The sequence below is a fragment of the Camelina sativa genome, chromosome 14 (assembly GCF_030686135.1).
Source record: "Camelina sativa cultivar CO46 ecotype springtype chromosome 14, ASM3068613v1".
Taxonomy (NCBI): domain Eukaryota; kingdom Viridiplantae; phylum Streptophyta; class Magnoliopsida; order Brassicales; family Brassicaceae; genus Camelina; species Camelina sativa.
The window spans coordinates 14,877,726-14,897,537 of NC_141893.1; the positions used below are offsets into that span (position 1 = coordinate 14,877,726).

The window sequence follows — 19,812 nt, forward strand, 5'->3', positions numbered from 1 at the left end:
GGAAATATTGCAATTAATATTGTCTCGAGTAAATGCGAATTATTAAAAGAGATTTGTTAACAGAGTTATCTTCTCTTCTTTCAATCTTCTGTTTTTTCTCCTACGCTTTTTTCATGGGCAGAGTCTATTTTATATTTTTCTCTTTTGTTTCTCTTCTTTCTTCTCATTTGTCTCTTAGCCCATTCCTAACATATCTTATTCATTCTAACTGTTGTTTTTGCTGTTCGCGTTAGGATTTCATGTTAGAGTTGATAATATAAGTTAGTCAATTGTGTGTGGCATGAGATCCTAGAACATCCTCTTCGAGCCTATTTTGTGATTCTACGGTGAGTTGTGTTCTTGTGTTATTAGTTTTATGGTTGCTTAGTCTTCTGTTCTTCGTGATACAGATAGTTAGAGGTGGGGGTGCTGTTGGTCGTGGTCGTGCTCATGGGCGTGGTCGTGGTCGTGGTCGTGGTCGTGGTCGGGGACGAGGTCAGGTTCCTGAGGCCAGTGAGAGTGTGACCTAGAGCATGGCCAGTGAGGAGATAGCGGAGTCACAGGTTCATCCTTGTGTGTCTGAGACCAGGCTGGTTTGGGTGACGGCAGGGCAGATGGGCCCGGTATCTGTCAGGGTGTTGCCCCGGGTGTGAGGGTTACAGCGGAGGGTGCTCCAGGCAGGGAGGATGTCTTGATGGGCTTGCTAGCTCAGGTTTTAGCGCGGCTACCAGCAGCAGTGCCGCCAGAGGTTGGTGGGCAGGTTCCAGTAGTGTCGCCAGTGGTTGGTGGACAGGTTCCAGTAGTGCCGCCAGTGGTTGGTGGGCAGGTTCTAGTAGTGCCGCCAGTGGTTGGTGGGCAGGTTCCAGTGGTGCCGCCAGTGGTTGGTGGGCAGGTTCCAGCGGTGCAGCCTGTGGCGGGTTTGCAGCGAGTGGGAGCGGGGTACTTCTCGGGAGGTACAGATCCGAGTGTAGCGGATGAGTGGAGAGAGCGGATGGAGGATCTTTTCCTTTCTCTTCGGTGTCCCAACAAGTTCAGGGTGGATTTGGCAGTGTACTATTTGTAAGGTGATGCACGTGTGTGGTAGAGGTCGGTGACAGCACGGAGGGTGCAGCGGGATATAACTTGGGGAGATTTTGTGAGGGAGTTTAACTCCAAGTATTTTCCACAGGAGGCCCTTGATCGCATGGAGGCACGGTTTTTGGGGTTGACTCAGGGGGACCGTACAGTGCGGGAGCTGGATGTAGAGTTCAGTCGGCTTGTGGGGTATACAGGTCGGGCATGGGAGCCAGAGTCGGCTCAGGTGCGGAGGTTCTTGTTGGCTCTGCGGGATGATCTGAGGACTCGGTGTAGAGTGAGGAGCTATGCTACGAGAGCGGAGCTGGTTGAGGTTGCAGCTGGGATAGAGGACGACTTGAGGTCACAGGTTGTTGTGGTCAGTCTTTCGATGCAGCCACATCGGTCTCAGACGCATTCTGTTCCTAGCAAGGGCGGCAAGCCTGCGCATGGGCAGAAGCGGAAGTTTGATGATATGCAGAGATGGAGGTTCAGTGGTGCGAGGTGCTTTGGGTGTGGTAGCATGGACCACAAGGTGACCAACTGTCCGTAGAGAGGTGTGCAGCGGGCAGTGACAGAGGAGCGGGCGGTGATGGAGCCGCGGACGGATACACGAGTGTGTTACTACTGCTGGGAGACGAGGCATATCAAGCCTCGTTGTCCCAAGTTGCAGCAGATGGCAGTAGCAGTGGTGCAAGTTGGGGGTCAGCCAGGAGTGCAGCACGGTGTGCAGCCAGTGGGTTGGATTGATCTGACGTCATGGGTGTACTCGACTGTGGAGACCGGTGGCACAAGTGCAGGAGCGATCACAGGTATAACTTCTGAGATTCGAGCTTGGTCAATTCAAAAGTTCAGATTATGTTTGTTTTTCTTGTGATCAATGTTAGGTTCTCAACACATGAGGTTTGTGTAGGGACTTTGTTGGTGGGTGGGTTTAAGTCCCATGTTATGTTTGATCCGGGGTGTGCAGAGAGTGCGTGGATCAGAGGGGACTCCAGAGAGCGTACTGGAGTGGTCAGAGTTGCGGGAGGCAAGTTCCTGAGAGTTATTGGACGAGCTAGAAGGGTTGATATTCAGATCGTAGGGGAATCGTGGCCCGTAGATTTGCTTATCAGTCCAGTGTAGTTGTATGATGTTATTCTCGGGATGGATTGGTTGCATCGGCATAGGGTGCATTTGAATTGTTATCGGGGAAGAGTTGAGTTTGAGCGTCCAGGAGGGAAGTTGGTTTTTCAGGGTATTAGACCGACTTCGGGGAGTCTCGTGATCTCGGCCATTCAGGCTGGGAAGATGATCGAGAAGGGGCGTGAGGCGTATCTGGTTACTATATCTATGCCAGAGTCAGTGGGGAAGTCTACGGTTAGCGGTATTCCGGTAGTGGAGGACTTTGAGGATGTGTTTCAGTCATTGCATGGATTACCACCATCTCGGTCGGATCCTTTTACTATTGAACTGGAACCGGGAACAATGCCGTTATCCAAGGCTTCTTACAGGATGGCTCCAGCAGAGATGGCAGAGCTGAAGAAGCAGCTGGAGGATTTGTTGAGTAAGGGTTTTATCATTCCTAGTTGTTCACCGTGGGGAGCACCGATGCTGTTTGTTAAGAAGAAGGACGGGAGTTTTCGACTGTGTATCGACTATCGAGGTTTGAACCGAGTCACTGTGAAGAACAAGTACCCTCTCCCGAGAATTGATGAGTTGTTGGACCAGTTGAGGGGTGCTACTTGGTTCTCCAAGATTGACTTGGCGTCCGGTTATCATCAGATTCCAATACATGAGGCAGATTTGAGAAAGACTGCTTTAAGGACGAGATACGGGCATTATGAGTTTGTGGTGATGTCGTTTGGTTTGACAAACGCGCCAGCTGCGTTTATGAGATTGATGAACAGCGTGTTCCAGGAGTTTCTGGACGTGTCAGTAATCATTTTCATCGACGACATCCTGGTACTTTCCAAGAGTTCTGAGGAGCATGCAGTACATCTGAGAGCAGTTCTGGAGAAACTGCAGGAGCAGAAAATGTTTGCTAAGCTGAGTAAGTGCAGTTTCTGGCAGCGTGAGATGGGGTTCTTAGGTCACATTGTTTCTGCAGAGGGAGTCTCGGTGGATCCCGAGAAGATTAAGGCTATCAGGGAGTGGCCGAGGCCCCAGAGTGCCACTGAGATCCGGAGTTTTCTGGGGTTAGCAGGTTACTACAGGAGGTTTGTTCGGAGTTTTGCGAGTATGGCACAGCCGATGACTAAGCTTACAGGGAAGGAGGTTCTATTTGTGTGGTCACCGGAGTGTGAGGTGAGTTTTGCAAGCCTCAAGCAGATGTTGACTACCACGCCGGTGTTAGCACTGCTTGAGCAGAACGAGAACTACGTTGTGTTTACAGATGCTTCTGGTGTGGGGTTGGGTTGTGTGCTTATGCAGCAGAGGAAGGTTATAGCCTACGCTTCGCGGCAGTTGCGGAAGCATGAGGCTAATTATCCTACTCATGATTTGGAGATGGCAGCAGTGATTTTTGCTCTGAAGATTTGAAGGTCTTATCTGTATGGCGGGAAGGTACAGGTATTTACAGATCACAAGAGTCTGAAGTACATTTTTACTCAGCCTGAGCTGAATTTGAGGTAGAGGCGTTGGATGGAGTTAGTAGCGGATTATGATCTGGACATAGCTTACCATCCTGATAAAACTAACCTAGTTGCAGATGCCTAGAGTCGGAAGCGGGCGGCTTCGGCTTAGGAGCAGGATATGGAGGCGTTGGTAGGTGAGATTAGTGCATTGAGGTTGTGTGCTATCTCACAGGAACCTTTGGGTTTGGAGGCAGCTGATAGAGCAGATTTGTTGAGCAGAGTACGGTTAGCTCAGGAGAGTGATGAGGGGCAGGTGAATGCCTCTAAGGCTGCGGGTTCGGAGTATCAGGTCTCTGCTAATGGTATTATCCTTGTGCATGGTCGGGTCTGTGTGCCCAAGGGTGAGGATTTTAGGCAGGAGATACTGAGAGAGGCTCATTCGAGAAAGTTCTCTATTCATCAAGGAGCGACCAAGATGTACCATGACCTCATGCGGTATTATCACTAGGTCGGGATGAAGAAGGACGTAGCCGACTGGGTGGCGAAGTGTGACACTTGCCAGCTAGTGAAGGCGGAGAATCAGGTTCCTCGTGGATTATTACAGAGTCTGCCCATTCCCGAGTGGAAGTGGGATTTGATCACTATGGACTTTGTGGTGGTGCCAGTGTCAAGGACGTTTGATGCGATTTGGGTCATTGTGGACCGTTTGACTAAGTTTGCGCATTTTCTGGCCATCAAAAAAACTGATGGAGCAGCGGTTTTGGCTAGGAAGTACGTGAGGGAGATAATCAGATTGCATGGTGTGCCTGCTAGTATTGTGTCTGATAGAGATTCCAAGTTCACCTCGGTGTTTTGGAAGGCATTTCAGACAGAGATGGGCACGAAAGTGCATATGAGTACAGCTTACCATCCTCAGACGGACGGTCAGTCAGAGAGGACGATCCAGACTTTAGAGGATTTACTGAGGATGTGCGTGTTGGATTGGGGTGGACATTAGGAAGATCATTTGAGCTTGGTGGAGTTTGCTTATAACAACAGCTACCAGGCGAGTATTGGGATGGCTCCTTATGAGGCATTGTATAGGAGGTCGTGTCGTACACCGTTATGCTGGACTCAGGTGGGGGAGAGGAGCATTTATGTTGTGGATTTTGTTCAGGAGACCTCAGAGAAGATTCGGGTGCTGAGACTGAACATGAAGGAAGCTCAGGATCGGCAGGAGAGCTATGTTGATAAAAGGAGAAAGGATCTTGAGTTTCAGGTTTGTGATAGAGTGTATCTCAAGATGGCCATGTTGCGGGGTCCGAACAGGTCATTGACAGAGACTAAGCTGAGTCTGAGGTACATGGGTCCGTTCAGAGTAGTGGAGCGGGTGGGACCAGTGGCATACCGGTTGGAGTTCCCTGAGGTTATGCGTGCGTTCCACAAGGTATTTCATGTGTCGATGCTGAGGAAGTGTCTTCACGAGAGTGATCAGTTGTTGGCTAAGATTCCTGAGGATCATCAGCCCAACATGACCTTGGAGACGAGACTGTTGAGGGTGCTCGGGAGGAGAGTCAAGGAACTTCGGAAGAAAAATATTCCTTTGATGAGAGTCATGTGGGACTGTGATAGAGTAGAGGAGCAGACTTGGGAGCCCGAGGCGAGGATGAAGGCAACGTTTAAGAAGTGGTTTGAGAAGTAGGCTGCGACTTGAGCTTGTCTAGTTGGGCCCAAGTTGTAGTTCGTGGCTGGAGCGGGTACGGAGTATTCCAGCCCATCTCTCTTGATACTTGGTCGCTTAGGGGTGGTTGGTTGTGCGACTAAGTACCAAGATGATGTGGTGTTCGGGATACGGGTTGATGGCTTGGATTGTTGTATCTTATTTTTATTATGTATTGTCGTCGAGGTTGTAACGATTATGACATTTTTGAGATTAATAAGATGAGTATTTTTCTTTTTGTTGACTGTTGTTGTCATGGGAAAAAGAGAAATAGCTCGGGTTTCTATTTTTGGAAAGTTTTCATAAATAGAAAGTTTCCACAAAAAGGAAGTTTCCAGAGTTAGAAAGTTCAAATAGGGGAAATTTTTGTGTATAAGTGTTAGTAGATCTAGTCAGGAGATACTCGTTAGCATCAGATTTGTTTGCTCAAGGCCATGGGGGCCCAACTCATGTGATATCGATAGCTCGATGGACTTTGTGGCCAGAGAGTGGGAGGGGTATGTTGCTTCGGATGACGATCCGAGAGCGCGCTTTAGAGTGACGACCCAAGAGCGGGATATTTGAGACTCCCTGGATACTGTAGCTGTGATCCGTGGCTCGGCAGTGCGCCGGTATGTCTCGAGGGTTGCGACCTGAGAGCGGGGGGAGTGTGTGTGAGTGACTTCCTGGATGTCGTAGCTTAAGGCGGTTGGCCTGAAAGTGAGCCGGCATGATTCGTTGGTTGCGACCACGGACGGGGGAAGCACTGAGTTGTGAGCAACTAGTGTCTTTGATGTGAGTATACTGGCTAGAGGGAGACCTCATGGTTCAGACGGAGGTGTACGGGCTGTTGCGACAGTTGCACGGGAAACCTTGGCTGACGGTGTTGAGTCTGGTCGGAGGACGTGTGGGCCGTGTTGACTGTGGCACAGAGGTCCTTGATGGATGGACTATGTTACGGGATTCGGGGACGAATCCTTATTGGTGGGAGAGAATTGTAACATCCGCGAACCGGATTATGCGGTTTTGGTAGGAGTGTCGATGGACACCCTTGTAGCATCGATCGACACCACTAATCCTGGGTTCGTCGGGTTTATTTTAATTCGCGATTTTGGTTTGGGTTGGTTTGGTTTAGTGACCTAAACCGAGTATTTAAGTGGGGAAGTGACAAATTAAGGGTTGTAGAGTGTCTTTGTCGCCGTTTATCAGAGGAAAGAGGGAGAAAAGGAGAGAAAAATGTTTCTGTGAGTTTATGGGCTTGTTCTTGGTGTTTTGGAGAGATTTGTGACTGTAGAAGGGATAGCAATTGTTGGGAACGAAAGAGAAGCTCATGGAGGTGTTGTTTCCATCGATTTCTCAACCCAATCTTCTTGTATTTGAGGTGAGTGCTTGACCATGGTTGATTTAAGCATGAGATCTCTTTTGTTTGGGTGATTCTTTGTTGTTTGTGGTGTTTGCTTGCTTGGTTTTGTTGTTTTCGTGTTCACCATAGGTTACCGAAGTGTTTTGGGTGAGTTTGAGACAGTTTCGAGGTGATTTGGATCGGAGGATCGACGTTCGTGTTCCCGGAGTTCGCGTCTGCAGAAGAGGTATCGATCGACACCTTGTAGCATCAATCAACACCATGTCGTGCAAGCATCGATCGACACCGATGTAGTATCGGTCGACACTAGTCTCATCCGAGACTTGTTTTCCTTGTTTGATGAATTGTTGTGTGTTTGTTTGTTGCTTAAACATGAGAGTCTCAAATGCTTGTGTGTATAACCTAGTAGATGGGAGGACGACCTCACTAAGTATTTGTGATAATACTTACGCATCTCAATTGTTGTTTGTGGTGTGTAGGTAAAGGCAAAGTGTGATCGTGGAATCAAGACAATGAGGAGGAGGATGTTCTAAAGGCTTGATTGATTGTGGTCTAGCTATTGTTAGGTTGCTAGTATTGAGTTGTTAGAGCATTGTAGGATGTTGGAACTCTGTTATTTCATTGTTGGTTATTGGAATGTTATTGTGTTGGATTCTGTTTGGTTTAATGGAATTGTTTTATTATCCGCTGTTGTTGATTGTTGCTAAGATGTTAGTGGGTATGGGACCACTAGTGAATTATATATTTTTTTTTTTTTTAAAAGGGAAGGGTTGTTTTAAAACCCGACCCGAAAAACCGGGTTCGGGTTGAGTACGGGTTTGCCTATAAAACCCTATTGGGTTCTATTTTCAAATACCCTTGGGTTCGGGTTAGGGTCGGATAATACCCGATACCCGTTTGGGTACCCATTAAACCCGAACATATAAACATATTTATAATATTTATCATTAATATAATGCAATTACCCCAAAATTATGATTATAATTTTGAATATTTCATTTAGTTTTATACCTAAATATCAAAAATAATCAAAATATCTATCACATAATCAAAATTTAACTAAATTTATTTAAATTTAATTAATTTTAATTATATTTTTTCGGGTATCTGGTAGTTCGGGTACTAATCGGGTTCTAAAATTTGTAACCCAAACCGACCCGAACCAGATAGTACCCAAACCAAACCAAACCTATATATCTAAAAATACCCAATGGATTCTATATTTCTAAACCCATTTAACCGAACCCAAATGGGTAATACCCGAAGCCGAACGGGTTACCCGAATGCCCAGCCCTAGCCTATATTATGATAATTTGAAATTGATTAGAATCTTACAAATTTATTTTAAAGATATTCTTATTAACACTAATGAATATAAAAATTACTATATAAAAGGATTATGATTTAGATTAAGTGCTAACAAACTCCTAACAAAAAGGAAATATTGTCTCAATCGTAGCAATTAATATTGTCTCGAGTAAATGCGAATTATTAAAAGAGATTTGTTAACAGAGTTATCTTCTCTTCTTTCAATCTTCTGTTTCTTCTCCTACGCTTTTTTCATGGGCAGAGTCTATTTTATATTTTTCTCTTTTGTTTCTCTTCTTTCTTCTCATTTGTCTCTTAGCCCATTCCTAACATATCTTATTCATTATAACCTTTGAGCCGCTCATCAATGCGATTTTCCACACGAGTCATAAAATCCAGTTTTTCACTCTCTACGATCACTTGCAAGGTAAACATGGGATCATTGCAGCGAAATGAAGCCATGTTTCCAATGTGTAACAGCGTAAATCCTTGTGCAACTGCTTTCTTCAGAAAAGTTGTATTGATCTTGAACTTTTCAACGTATTCCTCCGGAAAGTCCCATCCACACTGGCTCAGAAAGGCAATGTCAGCATCCACATTCAGACTTCCTACATAATTTATACATTCTTCAGATAAAGCTTCATTAAAACGACACTTGTCGGAGAACTTTAACCAATAAGGTCCGCACAAGGTGTAGCCTAGCCCGTTTTCGATGAAGCACATGCCATGATCAATAGGAATAAGGTGCGGCCCGTTTTCTTCAATTGCAACCAGTATGTTATATCCGCTGCGATCCATGTTCCCGAAACGCACATCAGCCAACGCAATCCTATGCACCTCCTCCATGTTTAGTCCCATATCCCATACTGTATCAATAAGCTGATAAATCTGACCCGTAATGTCGTTCCTAAATTCCACCAAAACACCAGAGTACATCTGTCCATCAAAATGTCTGAATCTCAAAAATATGGCTGGCAACACTCCAGCAAAGCCATAGATGGTTGGAGATGACCATATAGGACCATCTATTGGATGATCCAACAGGTACGCAGATGCCTCTGCCCTTGATAACGTTAAATCTTCTTCATCTTGGCAAATCTTGAATAAACATCTCACTACACCTTCTGCAAAATGTGATCCATATCATTGTATTTTGGCAATTCATTTCGTGAAATTGCATCGTGCAACCTGTCAATCATTTGTTGGAAATTGAGCTTTAGCTCCTCTGGAATCCGGCTGATATCAGGAAACAATATCTCCATCTCCATCTGATGAAAATTCAAAAGAAATAAAAGTCAAAACTGATGTATCATCCACTCAGTTATGTGAATGTCATATCAAAGTTTAGCATAGGAATGTAACCCGCTAAAATCTTATTTCCCACGATTCAACAAAACCACTAGCATTTATACAAAATCCATCACTCTCAACAATACTCTCAGGTTCTACTCAACCACATTCACAAGTTTTCAAACTAGACTCATGCATTCCAGATATTGTCAAGCATAACATCTGAAACTGAAACTCCTTTTTCACACAATCTGAAGCAGCAACATTGAAACCGAATTAAACTCCTCTTCCACAGAATCTAAACTTAGTAGAAAGATTGTTCCAATACCCAACTAAATCCAAAAATTTATGAAAACACTTTCTCAACTAGACATTAAAAACTAACCGTGTTAACTATAGACCTTAATACTCTCTGAAGCATTTCATCAAACATGTGGTTGGCATCAACAATTACAAGCTCTAGACTCATCAAAACCACTCAACTGTTAAATCCTAAACCTATTGATAGCAGTAAAGCACTTCTAATCATTCAAATTGGAACTAATTTCAAACTCTGAAGCAGTATCTAAAACAAGTGAAATTTCGACAAACCTAGAGAGACCACGAGAGAGAGAGAGAGAATGAGAGAGACGAACAAACCTGAACTCTGGCGAGAGATCCGGCGAGACAATAAAAAGAAATGTGAGAATCAGAAAACCTTATTTTCTCTTCTTTGGTCGAGCGCGAGAGAGATGAATTTGTATATCTCTAATAATATCAAACGATATTCTATAGAGAACAGTCCAACTAAAAACTTTTGAAATGATAATAGTAATATAATTTTTAATCAACTTTAAATATGTGATTCAGATTCACGGTTGCTTTAATTTATGGTAACTCTTTGTAATATATATTTATCGTTTTTTAGATATATATATATATACATATATTTTTTTTTTCAAATTATTTCTTTTATCTTTAGAAGTTTTGTTTGTATCTTAGTTTTCAGTTGCTACATTTTCTCTCAAAATGGAATATGTTATTTTTTAACTTATTTAAGGTTGCATGTATTTATTATATAACCTTTCTTTCAATATTTTCACTAATTAGTATCATGTCTCTTCATCAGAATATTTCTACCAAACCAAATAAAATTTTTTATTTAATATTTTACCACACGATTGATTTTTTATATCATGAAACAGTAAAACTTCTATAAATTAATAACATTGGAATAGTGAAAATTTATTCATTTATAAAAAATTTAATTTATCAATAAAATAATAATTAATAATTTATATAAAAGTTTTTCATAATTTTTAAAAAATAGATTTTATCGTTAATTTTTTTTTTATTAGAATCAACTACAAAGAAAACAACAATTATCATATTTGAAGAGAATATAAAGTTTCTGAAACAGTAAAAATATTAGAAAGAAACTCTAACAAAAATGAATGTGTATGTATATATATATTCGATAATTTTATAAAATTATTAATTTATATTATTGATGAGACCATATATAATAAAAAGTTCAAAAAAATTATTATTTCTAAAGCATTTTTGGGTGTGTTGTGGCAAAAAAACTGGATATTGAAATCCGTTTTTTGATGTTTTGTGCGACTTTATTTTTAGTCATATTTTACCATATGACATCCAAAAATGACCAAAATGACTTCTATTGTTATATGGACGACACGGATCGTCTAAATCATTATTGTTAAACTTCGACTTAACACTATTCTGAGTACATGTTGAAATTAACGATATTTCATGTAATTCAGATAGCAAATTTAAATTTTAATACTAAACATCACGTTATATTTTTGTGATCTAATTCAAAATTTTCACATAAATTAGAAAAACCACTTATCTTTAATTATTTATGATTAAAAAAGTAGTTAGCCCATCATCACCGAGAATTTTGAGAATAAACATTTTGGTTTTGAGTCTTTGCCCAAAAGTCGAAACCGAAACCGATCAATTTCACAGTTCTATTATTATTCTATACAATCAAAAATCTCGGTTAAAAACTAAAACCATCCCCTAAACCAAACCGGTTGAACTCATCCTTCCTCTCCACAACCACACAACGAATTAAACCAGAGAGGTATATAAAAGAAGTCTCAGTTCTTTCTTCTTCATTGTCACATAATCCTAACGAACTCAAAAAAAGATTCTCTCTGTTTCTGTAACAACTTCGCCCGCCGTTTTAATTCTCCGATGGCCACCTCAAGCCATCTCTTCCTCATCATCCTCATCACCACCGTCTCATTCCTCACCTCCTCCGCTTCTCCTCCTCCGTATCTCACGTCGCAAGATCACCAACACGCCGACAGAATCATCGAAGCAATGATCGGAGCCGGAGATTTCCGTGACTGGGCCGCCGATTTCCTCTCCTCCGTCGACGATCAGTTCGGTATCCCTCTCTCCGCCACCATTTTCATCCCAAGCGATTTCGACTCCGCCGACGTCTCCTCCTCTGCTTCCTCCTCCACCGGAGACAATGCTAATAACCCGCTTCGTCTCTCCGTCGCTTACCACATCGTACCTCAACGTCTCTCGTTCAGTGATCTCCGTCTCTTGAAACCACTCTCTCGTCTCCCCACTCTTCTCCCCGGGAACTCAATCGTCGTCACTAACAACTCTGTTTCCGGTTACACCCTCGACGGCGTTCTTGTCTCTGAACCGGATCTTTTCATCTCTTCTTCTATCGCTCTTCACGGTGTTGCTTCCACGCTTGATTACTCACGTTACGGCGATTTAGGTGACGGTGATACTGCTTTCGCTGATAGTCTCCGTCCTCGACGTTCTCGTCGCCGCCGTCGTCACCAGCATGGTGGTTTTGGACCTCTTGGTGGTAACGACGATAATGGTGACGGTGATGATACCAATCAAACCTCTGTTTCCTTTTTCACTGTACCTTACTCATCAGCTGGCTCGTTCTTGGTTCCGTTGGCGGCTCTGGCTTTGTTCTGACTCTATGTTCCGGTGACGTTTTCCGGCGTACAACCGTCAAGATTCAACTAACGGCGGGAAAAATATAGTTCTTTTTGGTTACTTTCAAGATTTTTTTAGACTAAAGTTTTAGTCTTTTCAAGATTTTGTGAAACTCTCTGTACATAATGTGAAGTTTTGTCACATTGAGAAATAGGAATAAGAATTTTTCTATTTTATTGTATGAGTTTCCGCATTAGCGAAAGAATCGAACTTTCTAGTTTACACTTATAACGCTAAGGTTAGGTTATTGTTCACGATAAAAAAATAATAAAAAAAAAAAAGAACAAAAGATTATGAATAAATGCTCCCAAAACCAAAAAGAAAATATAATCAGAAATCAATTTATTCTATCTATCTAAAAGATGTCGTTGTTGTTGTTGTTGTCGTCTTCTTGGAGTCGGAACTGTCTTGTTGGCTTCTTGAGTTAAATCAAATCAACTCCAAAAAGTTTTCCTTTGGCTAAACTCACGGAACAGTTTGATGATATGAAGTGATCTTTTGAGTCTGATGAAGCTTGGTTCTTGTGGTTCCAGTACTCAACGAGTTGATGGTTTGGATCAAGAACTTCAATGGCCTGTAGAGGAGGATTGCAAGTTGTGTAAAGAGTAAAGATCGATAGGATTTAAATGTAGAACAAGGCTTGGATTTGAACTTGTTACCTGAACTATAGAGGGTGAGAGGAAACCAAACATTTGAAGCCCATTGATACCCTCCAACTGCGGTAAACTAGGAAGACCAAGACTTGTGGATGTATCTTTAACTCTCTGCAACACCATTTCCCAGCATAGTTGGGCTGAAACATTGTGGAAGCTCACGTCTGAAGATTCTTCCAGAGTAACCTGAGCAAGCAAGAAAAGTCAAGTGTTAGCATGCATTACTTTTCAAGATTCAGTTTTATCAAATAGAAATGTATTGTTGATGGGAAAGGCTTTACTTTGAACAATGGACCCAAGAGTCCTCCATCCAAAACCTCAGAGATGTAATTGCTCATTTTTGTTGGATCAAGCACATTGTAGAACTTGACACGACTCCTGAATCCTGTAAAAGTAGTAAAAACATGTTAACAACCTTCTCGAGCAAACTTCTGGTTAAGTAACATTAAATAAAAGGTTTCTCAAAGATTGTACTTTTTGGGAATATAGCATGCTTATTGCACCAAAGCCTTCCAAAAATCAAGGACCCGAGGTTGATAGGCTCGACCGATACACCAAGATTCTCTGAGGAGGTTAACTCGCCGCCACTGGTGCTGACTTCTTCTTCTTTAAGGTCCTCTTGACAATCCAACTCTAAGTCAATGTTCAGATCAAACGAACCTTCCTTTAGCTTCTTCTCCTCACTTACAACTGAACAAGTCTTTGTCTGATCTTCTTCAGTGTGTTCAATGCCTAAGAACTTGGAAGCCCATATCTTTAAATCATCTGATTCCCCTTCCAGTGCTCTGACCAACGAGCTTAACTCATCCATTGTGTACCGGAGAAGAATAAATCCATCTTTCTCATCGCATGAACAAAGATCATCTGCGTGTTTAAGGCACGCGTATTCATCAGGAGAGCACTTGCAGCCAGAAGCTGCCAGATGCAGATCATAAAAGCATGAGAAGCATTCCCTTTCACAGTTCGAATCAAAGTCCTTCTCCATCTTCATCAAGCTCGAAGAGTCCCTTCCAAGAGCTGCAATTCTTTCTTCTTCCATCTCTAACCGAGCCTGTCAACATTTTCAAAACAAATGAACCAAGTAAGCATTAGAAAGCAAAAACCATATTCAGTATCATGACTCAAGTAGTGATCCTTTTTCATTACCAGTATCGCGTTGGTAAGTGTTCCGTTCTTCCCACAGAAACTCTTCCATCTCAAGTTGGTTGTACTTCCTTTTTCCTCAGAAGCTGAGAGTTCCCAAAGAGCCTTAATCGCTTCATAAGCTGCTCCAAGAAGAAGTTTGTCGTGAGACAGAGAAGTCTTTCTTGTCTCTTTACTGTATAGCTCCACAGCGTTCTGTCCATGAGCCAACCAATCAACAGGAGCAACATTAACCGCTTCTGCGCAATTGAAACCGCAGTTGAATCCAGCATGATACGCCCTCGGGAATGTCAGTACATACTCCCCTGCATTCTGAACCACCCTGTAAGCTTGGACCCCCTCATCTTTCAGGATTGAAGGAGAAAACTGAGTAACCTGAATCCAATTAAAAAACGAAGAGTTAGTCTCTAAACATGACATGGTGAAGACTAAACAGGAACAAAGTATAAAAAACCGAGTTAGATATTTTGCTTACTAACCAGGCCATGAAGTAGATCAGGCTGTTCATCAAACAGGTCAGGTAGGTGTTTCCTCATCGCCTTCTCGAGAGCGGTTGCATTGCTTCCTGGTACACCATACCATACTTTTGGCTCCCCAAAGTGATGATAGTTCAGTGAATATAAATGATGGTCCTCCACATGCTGTTCAAACACACAGAAAATATCAACCATCCACACATAAGAGAAGAAAATTTTATAACTAATCATCAAAGTGTGAAAGTGCACTTACCCAACAAAATGATGAAAAACACATTCCCACATAGAGCCATGGAACTAGAACTCCAGAGATATCACAATCTTCAAAAGAGAGTACAGAGCCAGGGAGACGCGGTAAGTTATTCAAGTTCCAGCCAGAAACTGTGTACTGATCCATCTCGCTGCCGGTTAACTGTTCTGTTCTTTTATAAAACCCACTTCCAAGTACCCCATTCTCCAAGTCAGCACCATAGTATACCTGGTAATACAAAATAGTATTTAGTATTTTTATAAATGTATGTACTGTATGTGTTTTATTGGTGAGATGTTCTGTTTCTATACCTCCACTTCATCTGTTGGTTGCTCGATTATACGCCAGTACTCGCCTTCTATGTCATCCACAGACGGTGTCCATTTCACTATATCTCCACCAGATTCTTTCTTCTCGAAGTAGGAGTCTTTAAAATGAAGAGCATATTTCTCAAACTCATCAAGAGTGAAGTCTGAACCAGAGTTGAAACCAAACTTCTCCTCAGCCTCGGGAGATGAAGTCGATTCAGAAGGAGAGGAACCAGATCGTCTCTTAGACGAACCCATTCTAGAGTTTCTTCTCCTTTTCCGTTTTCTACTCTTCGGTTTCTTTTTCATCGGCTCTCGGTTCTGAAGAAGGTCCACCGTCTGAATCCGGGTAGGAAACTTTATATTCTCCCATATACTCTTCTCCTTTAGCCTGCAAGGAGGTTTCCATGTCGATGGTGGGATGATTCGACATATACCAAACGGTTCTGCTTGTGGACGTATCTTTTCGATATAAGCAAGTGTATCTTCAAACTCCTAATGATCAAGAACTCAAAACATCAACAAAAGAATCGGAAAAAAAAAACAATCACAACTGATTTAACGGAAACAAACAAGCAATAAGTACCTCTAAAGATGGCGTGAACACCGGAGCATCATCGATGATCGGCCTCTGCGCTTCAGCTGGTAACCATCTAGCATCAACCTTTAACATATACAATAAATTAAAAAACAATATGTAAGATCAAAGTTGTTAACAAGATTTTAAAACTTTTTGGATTGCATCAGATTACATCATATACTACTACTCTCTTACCTTCCTATGACGTGGACTAGTAGGTGGTTCCATGTTTGTGTCCTTGTCCTTATCCTTGTCTGGATTATGATTCTTCAAAGATATATCCTCCTGATTAAAAAAACAAAACCCACACATAAGTTTATCAGTTCACCAAATTCTCAAAGATTTGTGTTTCGATTATGCATAACGAATTCAAATCAAACAGAGCTAGAAACTGTGATCACCACCACAAGATCAACCAAAACAACAAAAACCAATATAGAATTCAACATTAACAAATCAGAAAAGAACAAAGGGATCTAATGATCTTATGATTGATTAGTTATCTTGCCAAATCAAGTAAACAAACGAGATCCGGGAAAAAAAGATAATTGTCTCTATTATGATGAATAACACACCAATAGCTAAATTTTACAATCTCAGTAATTCACAAGCAACCAAAAAACAAAAACGATATCAGATACCAATGAAAACATGGAGAAACGAACCTCTTTGATCTCAGAATCTAATGGAACAACGTTGAGATTGCCCATAGTGAATAAAAATCAATCCTCAAAAGCAAATTCTATAAGCTAAAAAGTTTTCTTCGATTGAGAGCCAATGAAACTGAGAAAAAAACAAAAAAAAAAGATAAGAGAACGATGTTTATCAAACAAAATTATATATATATCCAAAGGCTTAAAACTATATCCAAATAAAGAAAAGTTAAAGAAGAGGCCTAACCCTAGAATTCAATTCACAGAAACAGAGAGATAGGATCAAATAACAAGAACATCAAAATATCACATATATTTATATTAAATCACAGACAAATTTTTGTTTTTTACCTTATAATAAACGAGAAAGCTTTCAAAGTTGTTTTGTTTTTTTGTTTTATTTTTGTTTCCAAATTAATGATATTAGAAATTGAATTCGCAGTTAAAGTAGAAATACCCGAATTTAAAAAAAAAAAAAAAAAAAAAAAAAAAAAAAAAAAAGAAATACCCGAATCTGGGAAAATTTAAGAATGAGATTTTAATTGACCTAGTAACGAATAAAAGAAGGAACTCAGAAAATTAACGAAACCGAACTTAACCAGGATTAGGAAATAATATTACAAAAAAAAAAAGATATATTATTCAACAAATTTACAAATTTTTTTTAGAAAAAAGGAAAGCTCGTAAGGAGATGGAGTATACCTCAAACCAACGGCTGAGATTTCATGAGGAGAAGAAGTGTCTTCGCGATTTTCTCTGATTACAAAGAATCTACTTTTTTTATATTTTTTGTTTAATTCAAACATAGAATATTTTATAATTTATAAAAAAAATAAAAAATTGAATCGATAATACTAAATAAAAATAAAATAAATAATAAGATTAAAAAAAAATTAGAGATTTCGACAAAAAAAAAAAATTAGAGATTGAGACAGAGAAAGACAAGAAAAACGAGGAAGTTAGACAACCAACACACCCGCCAAAGGAGAGAAACGCAACACAGTGTTCTTTTTTTATAACAGATCTGCGTTAAGTAACATCATCGTACCGTACGATCTCATCTTTGAAGCTAAAGTTACTATATTACCCTTCAGATTGTGTGGTTAATTACGGTTCTATGCCATCGCCGTTGAACGAAACGTCGTCTTCGGGTTTTGTTTTGTTTTCTCTCCGCGTCGGAAAAGTAAAGTGTTTGACCGATTCTTTCTTTTCTTTTTTTTTCCTTAATCCAAAACGCCTCGTTTTATAGAAATTTCATATTTCCTCCCCATAGTTTTATATTTCTTATATTTTGGAACCATAACTTTGAAGTCGAAAAAAAAAAAAAGGTACGACGAACAATAAATTCTTGAATCTTGTTGACTGTGTCATCTAAAATAATACTGTAGTTCAAAATGCAAGAAAAATAAAATTTAAAAGCAGGAAAGAGACCAAAACATCTCCACAAGAGGGTTTTGATCTAACTGAGGGAAGAAACTAAAAGAAACTAAAATGTGTAAAAACAAATAGAAATTAATTTTGGCACTACTTTGAATCGATCAGAGACGACTCTTCTTGCTTCCTGCTGCTTCTGTCTTCTCTTCTTCTACTTCTATTACTCTCTTGGTTGCAACATTCCTTACCTAAACAAAACACAACCAAAAGAACACAATGTTTTCAAAAATGCAACCTAAAAAGGTTTGTACAAATGAATCAGTGAGAAGTAGAAGAGATGATTACAGATTCAGCAACAGCATTATCAGGGTATTCAACTACAGTGATCTCCGGTTTTGGCTGCAACAAGAGTAATAGCATCTTATTATTATAAATCAAGATGCTGTAGTACATTTTAAGAGAGAGAGAGAGAGAGAGAGATAACGTTTAACATTTTTACTCACAGTGAAAGGAGAACTTGCAGTTGATTCAGTTGATTCAGTTTCAGCAGTTTCTACACGGTTCCTCCGGCGGTAAACTCGAGGAGGAACAACCCGGTTAACTTGCTGAGGAACAACCTGGTTAACTTGCTGAGGAGCAACCTGGTAAACTTGCAGAGGAACTTGGTTAACTCGAGGAGGAACAACCCGGTTAACTTGCTGAGTTACCTGGCTAACTTGCTGAGTAACCTGGCTAACTTGCTGAGGATCAACCCGGTTAACTTGCTGAGGAGCAACCCGGTTACGTTGACAAGGAACAAGCCGGTAAACTAGAGGAAGATCCTTGTTAACTTGAACAGGTACAACCCAGTAAGGTTGCAGAGGAGCTTGAGGAGGAACAAGCACGTTAACGTGAGGAGGAAGAACCAGGTTAACGCCAGGAGGAACAACCTGGTTACCTTGAGGACAATCAATTAGGTTAACCTGAGGCCGAACAAACCGGTTAAGTTGCGGAGGACCTTGGTTAGGTGGACGAACCCCATACGTTCTTCCAATCTAAAACAAAAAACAATAGAGTTTTGATGAAGTTTGCCAACAATTTTTTTTAAAATGATAAGAGAAAAATAGAGAAATTACTGTTGTAATATTGATGTGTTGGCAGTCAGAACATTTCACAGTTTTGTCACGTCTTTGGTGAATCACTTTCGCTTGACACCCGCCACACACAAGCATTACAAGATTGTCTAAAATAATATTTGCATGAAACAAAAATTAGATTAGAAAATCAGATCCATAGATTCAATTTTAGGAACCTCACAAAAATTCTGTTTCTTGATTTTTTCAAGAACCTACGTACTTTGCACAGGAGGTGAGATATTACAAAATCTCGCTACTTCTGCTGTGCTGTTTCTAAAAGATAACTTAGCTTTGCATCTTTCACATGGAAACCTATCTGACATCCAGTCTCCTATAGTCATTAAAAATAGTTAGGAAAAAACACACACACACAAAATAAAAAAAGTAACAAAGAGAAAGTAAACAAAAAATTGATGTTATATATATACCGAGATGAGGTTTGACTGGAACGTGACAATTTGGACATTTGATAATTTTTCCTCCTGTATCAAGCTCAGCAAAAATGATTCTTCTTCCTAGGTTAGCCTCAAGTTTTTCTTTCAGAATAGCTTTGTGATGGTCCTGCATAGCTCTGAGAACACACAAACCAAAAGATCAGAAAAGATAGAGAGTCCTATAGTTTTAAAACTTGTAGGAGAAGATCAAAGGACTTTTACCTTGCTGAGGGAAGAAGATAAGAAGGGAGTTTTGATATGAAAAGAGCTAAAGAGTCTTTGTTGGTCTTTTAAATAGCCACGAACAGTTACGAAGGTACGTTCTTTTGCACCTCTTCATATATAAAACTTAATTTAGATACATTAACTTGAATATATTTTTTTATTTATTTTCGATAAATTTCCTTTATTTCGAAACAAGAGTTTTGAGAATGAATAGGCGAATCGATGTAAAAGAAAATGTTGTTATATTAGAAGATTCAGAAAATTCATCCAAAAAATGATAGTCAAGAACAAAGATCATATTAGATTAGAATTGATTCTAAAGAAAGAAGATAATATATGCTAATTTGTTAGCGAATAAGGCTTTCATTCCGAAAGCATCGTGTATATTCACTTTAA

General features: G+C 40.5%; 3 protein-coding genes and 1 pseudogene across 12 annotated transcripts; 1 reads left to right on the forward strand and 3 right to left on the reverse strand.

Moving 5' to 3' along the window:
- Positions 1-8,243: 8,243 nt before the first annotated feature.
- On the reverse strand, positions 8,244-10,000 carry LOC104741687 (phosphatidylinositol 4-kinase gamma 3-like; annotated as a pseudogene). The gene is made up of 2 exons (XR_015580840.1): positions 9,866-10,000; positions 8,244-9,204 (listed from the first exon to the last, which is right to left on the reverse strand). The product of XR_015580840.1 is annotated as a phosphatidylinositol 4-kinase gamma 3-like (transcript).
- Positions 10,001-11,372: 1,372 nt separating this feature from the next.
- Positions 11,373-12,381, forward strand: LOC104741688 (FAS1 domain-containing protein SELMODRAFT_448915-like). Its single transcript, XM_010462588.3, has one exon. The coding sequence runs from the start codon at positions 11,429-11,431 to the stop codon at positions 12,182-12,184; it is 756 nt and encodes a 251-aa protein (XP_010460890.1). The 5' UTR covers positions 11,373-11,428; the 3' UTR covers positions 12,185-12,381.
- Positions 12,357-17,462, reverse strand: LOC104741689 (lysine-specific demethylase JMJ18). Of its 8 annotated transcripts, none has more exons than XM_087484537.1 (13): positions 17,245-17,462; positions 16,971-17,024; positions 16,281-16,398; positions 15,811-15,900; positions 15,622-15,699; positions 15,039-15,530; positions 14,731-14,955; positions 14,481-14,642; positions 14,005-14,376; positions 13,333-13,909; positions 13,140-13,243; positions 12,865-13,044; positions 12,357-12,779 (listed from the first exon to the last, which is right to left on the reverse strand). In XM_087484537.1, exons 3-13 carry the CDS (start codon positions 16,323-16,325, stop codon positions 12,630-12,632), a joined length of 2,475 nt encoding a protein of 824 aa, XP_087340663.1. In that variant the 5' UTR covers positions 16,326-16,398; positions 16,971-17,024; positions 17,245-17,462; the 3' UTR covers positions 12,357-12,629. The 8 variants fall into 8 exon arrangements, with proteins under 8 accessions (XP_087340663.1, XP_087340664.1, XP_087340666.1 ...); XM_087484538.1 differs by having other exon boundaries at positions 16,971-17,039; positions 17,245-17,446; XM_087484540.1 differs by lacking the exon at positions 16,281-16,398 and having other exon boundaries at positions 17,245-17,303.
- Positions 17,463-17,753: 291 nt separating this feature from the next.
- On the reverse strand, positions 17,754-19,324 carry LOC104743666 (uncharacterized). 2 transcript variants are annotated; one of them, XM_019235524.2, is made up of 7 exons: positions 19,186-19,324; positions 18,978-19,088; positions 18,758-18,864; positions 18,427-18,676; positions 18,146-18,336; positions 17,988-18,041; positions 17,754-17,890 (listed from the first exon to the last, which is right to left on the reverse strand). In XM_019235524.2, the coding sequence occupies exons 1-7, from the start codon at positions 19,322-19,324 to the stop codon at positions 17,807-17,809; spliced, it is 936 nt and encodes a 311-aa protein (XP_019091069.1). In that variant the 3' UTR covers positions 17,754-17,806. The 2 variants fall into 2 exon arrangements, with proteins under 2 accessions (XP_019091069.1, XP_087339347.1); XM_087483221.1 differs by having other exon boundaries at positions 18,146-18,676.
- Positions 19,325-19,812: the final 488 nt, after the last annotated feature.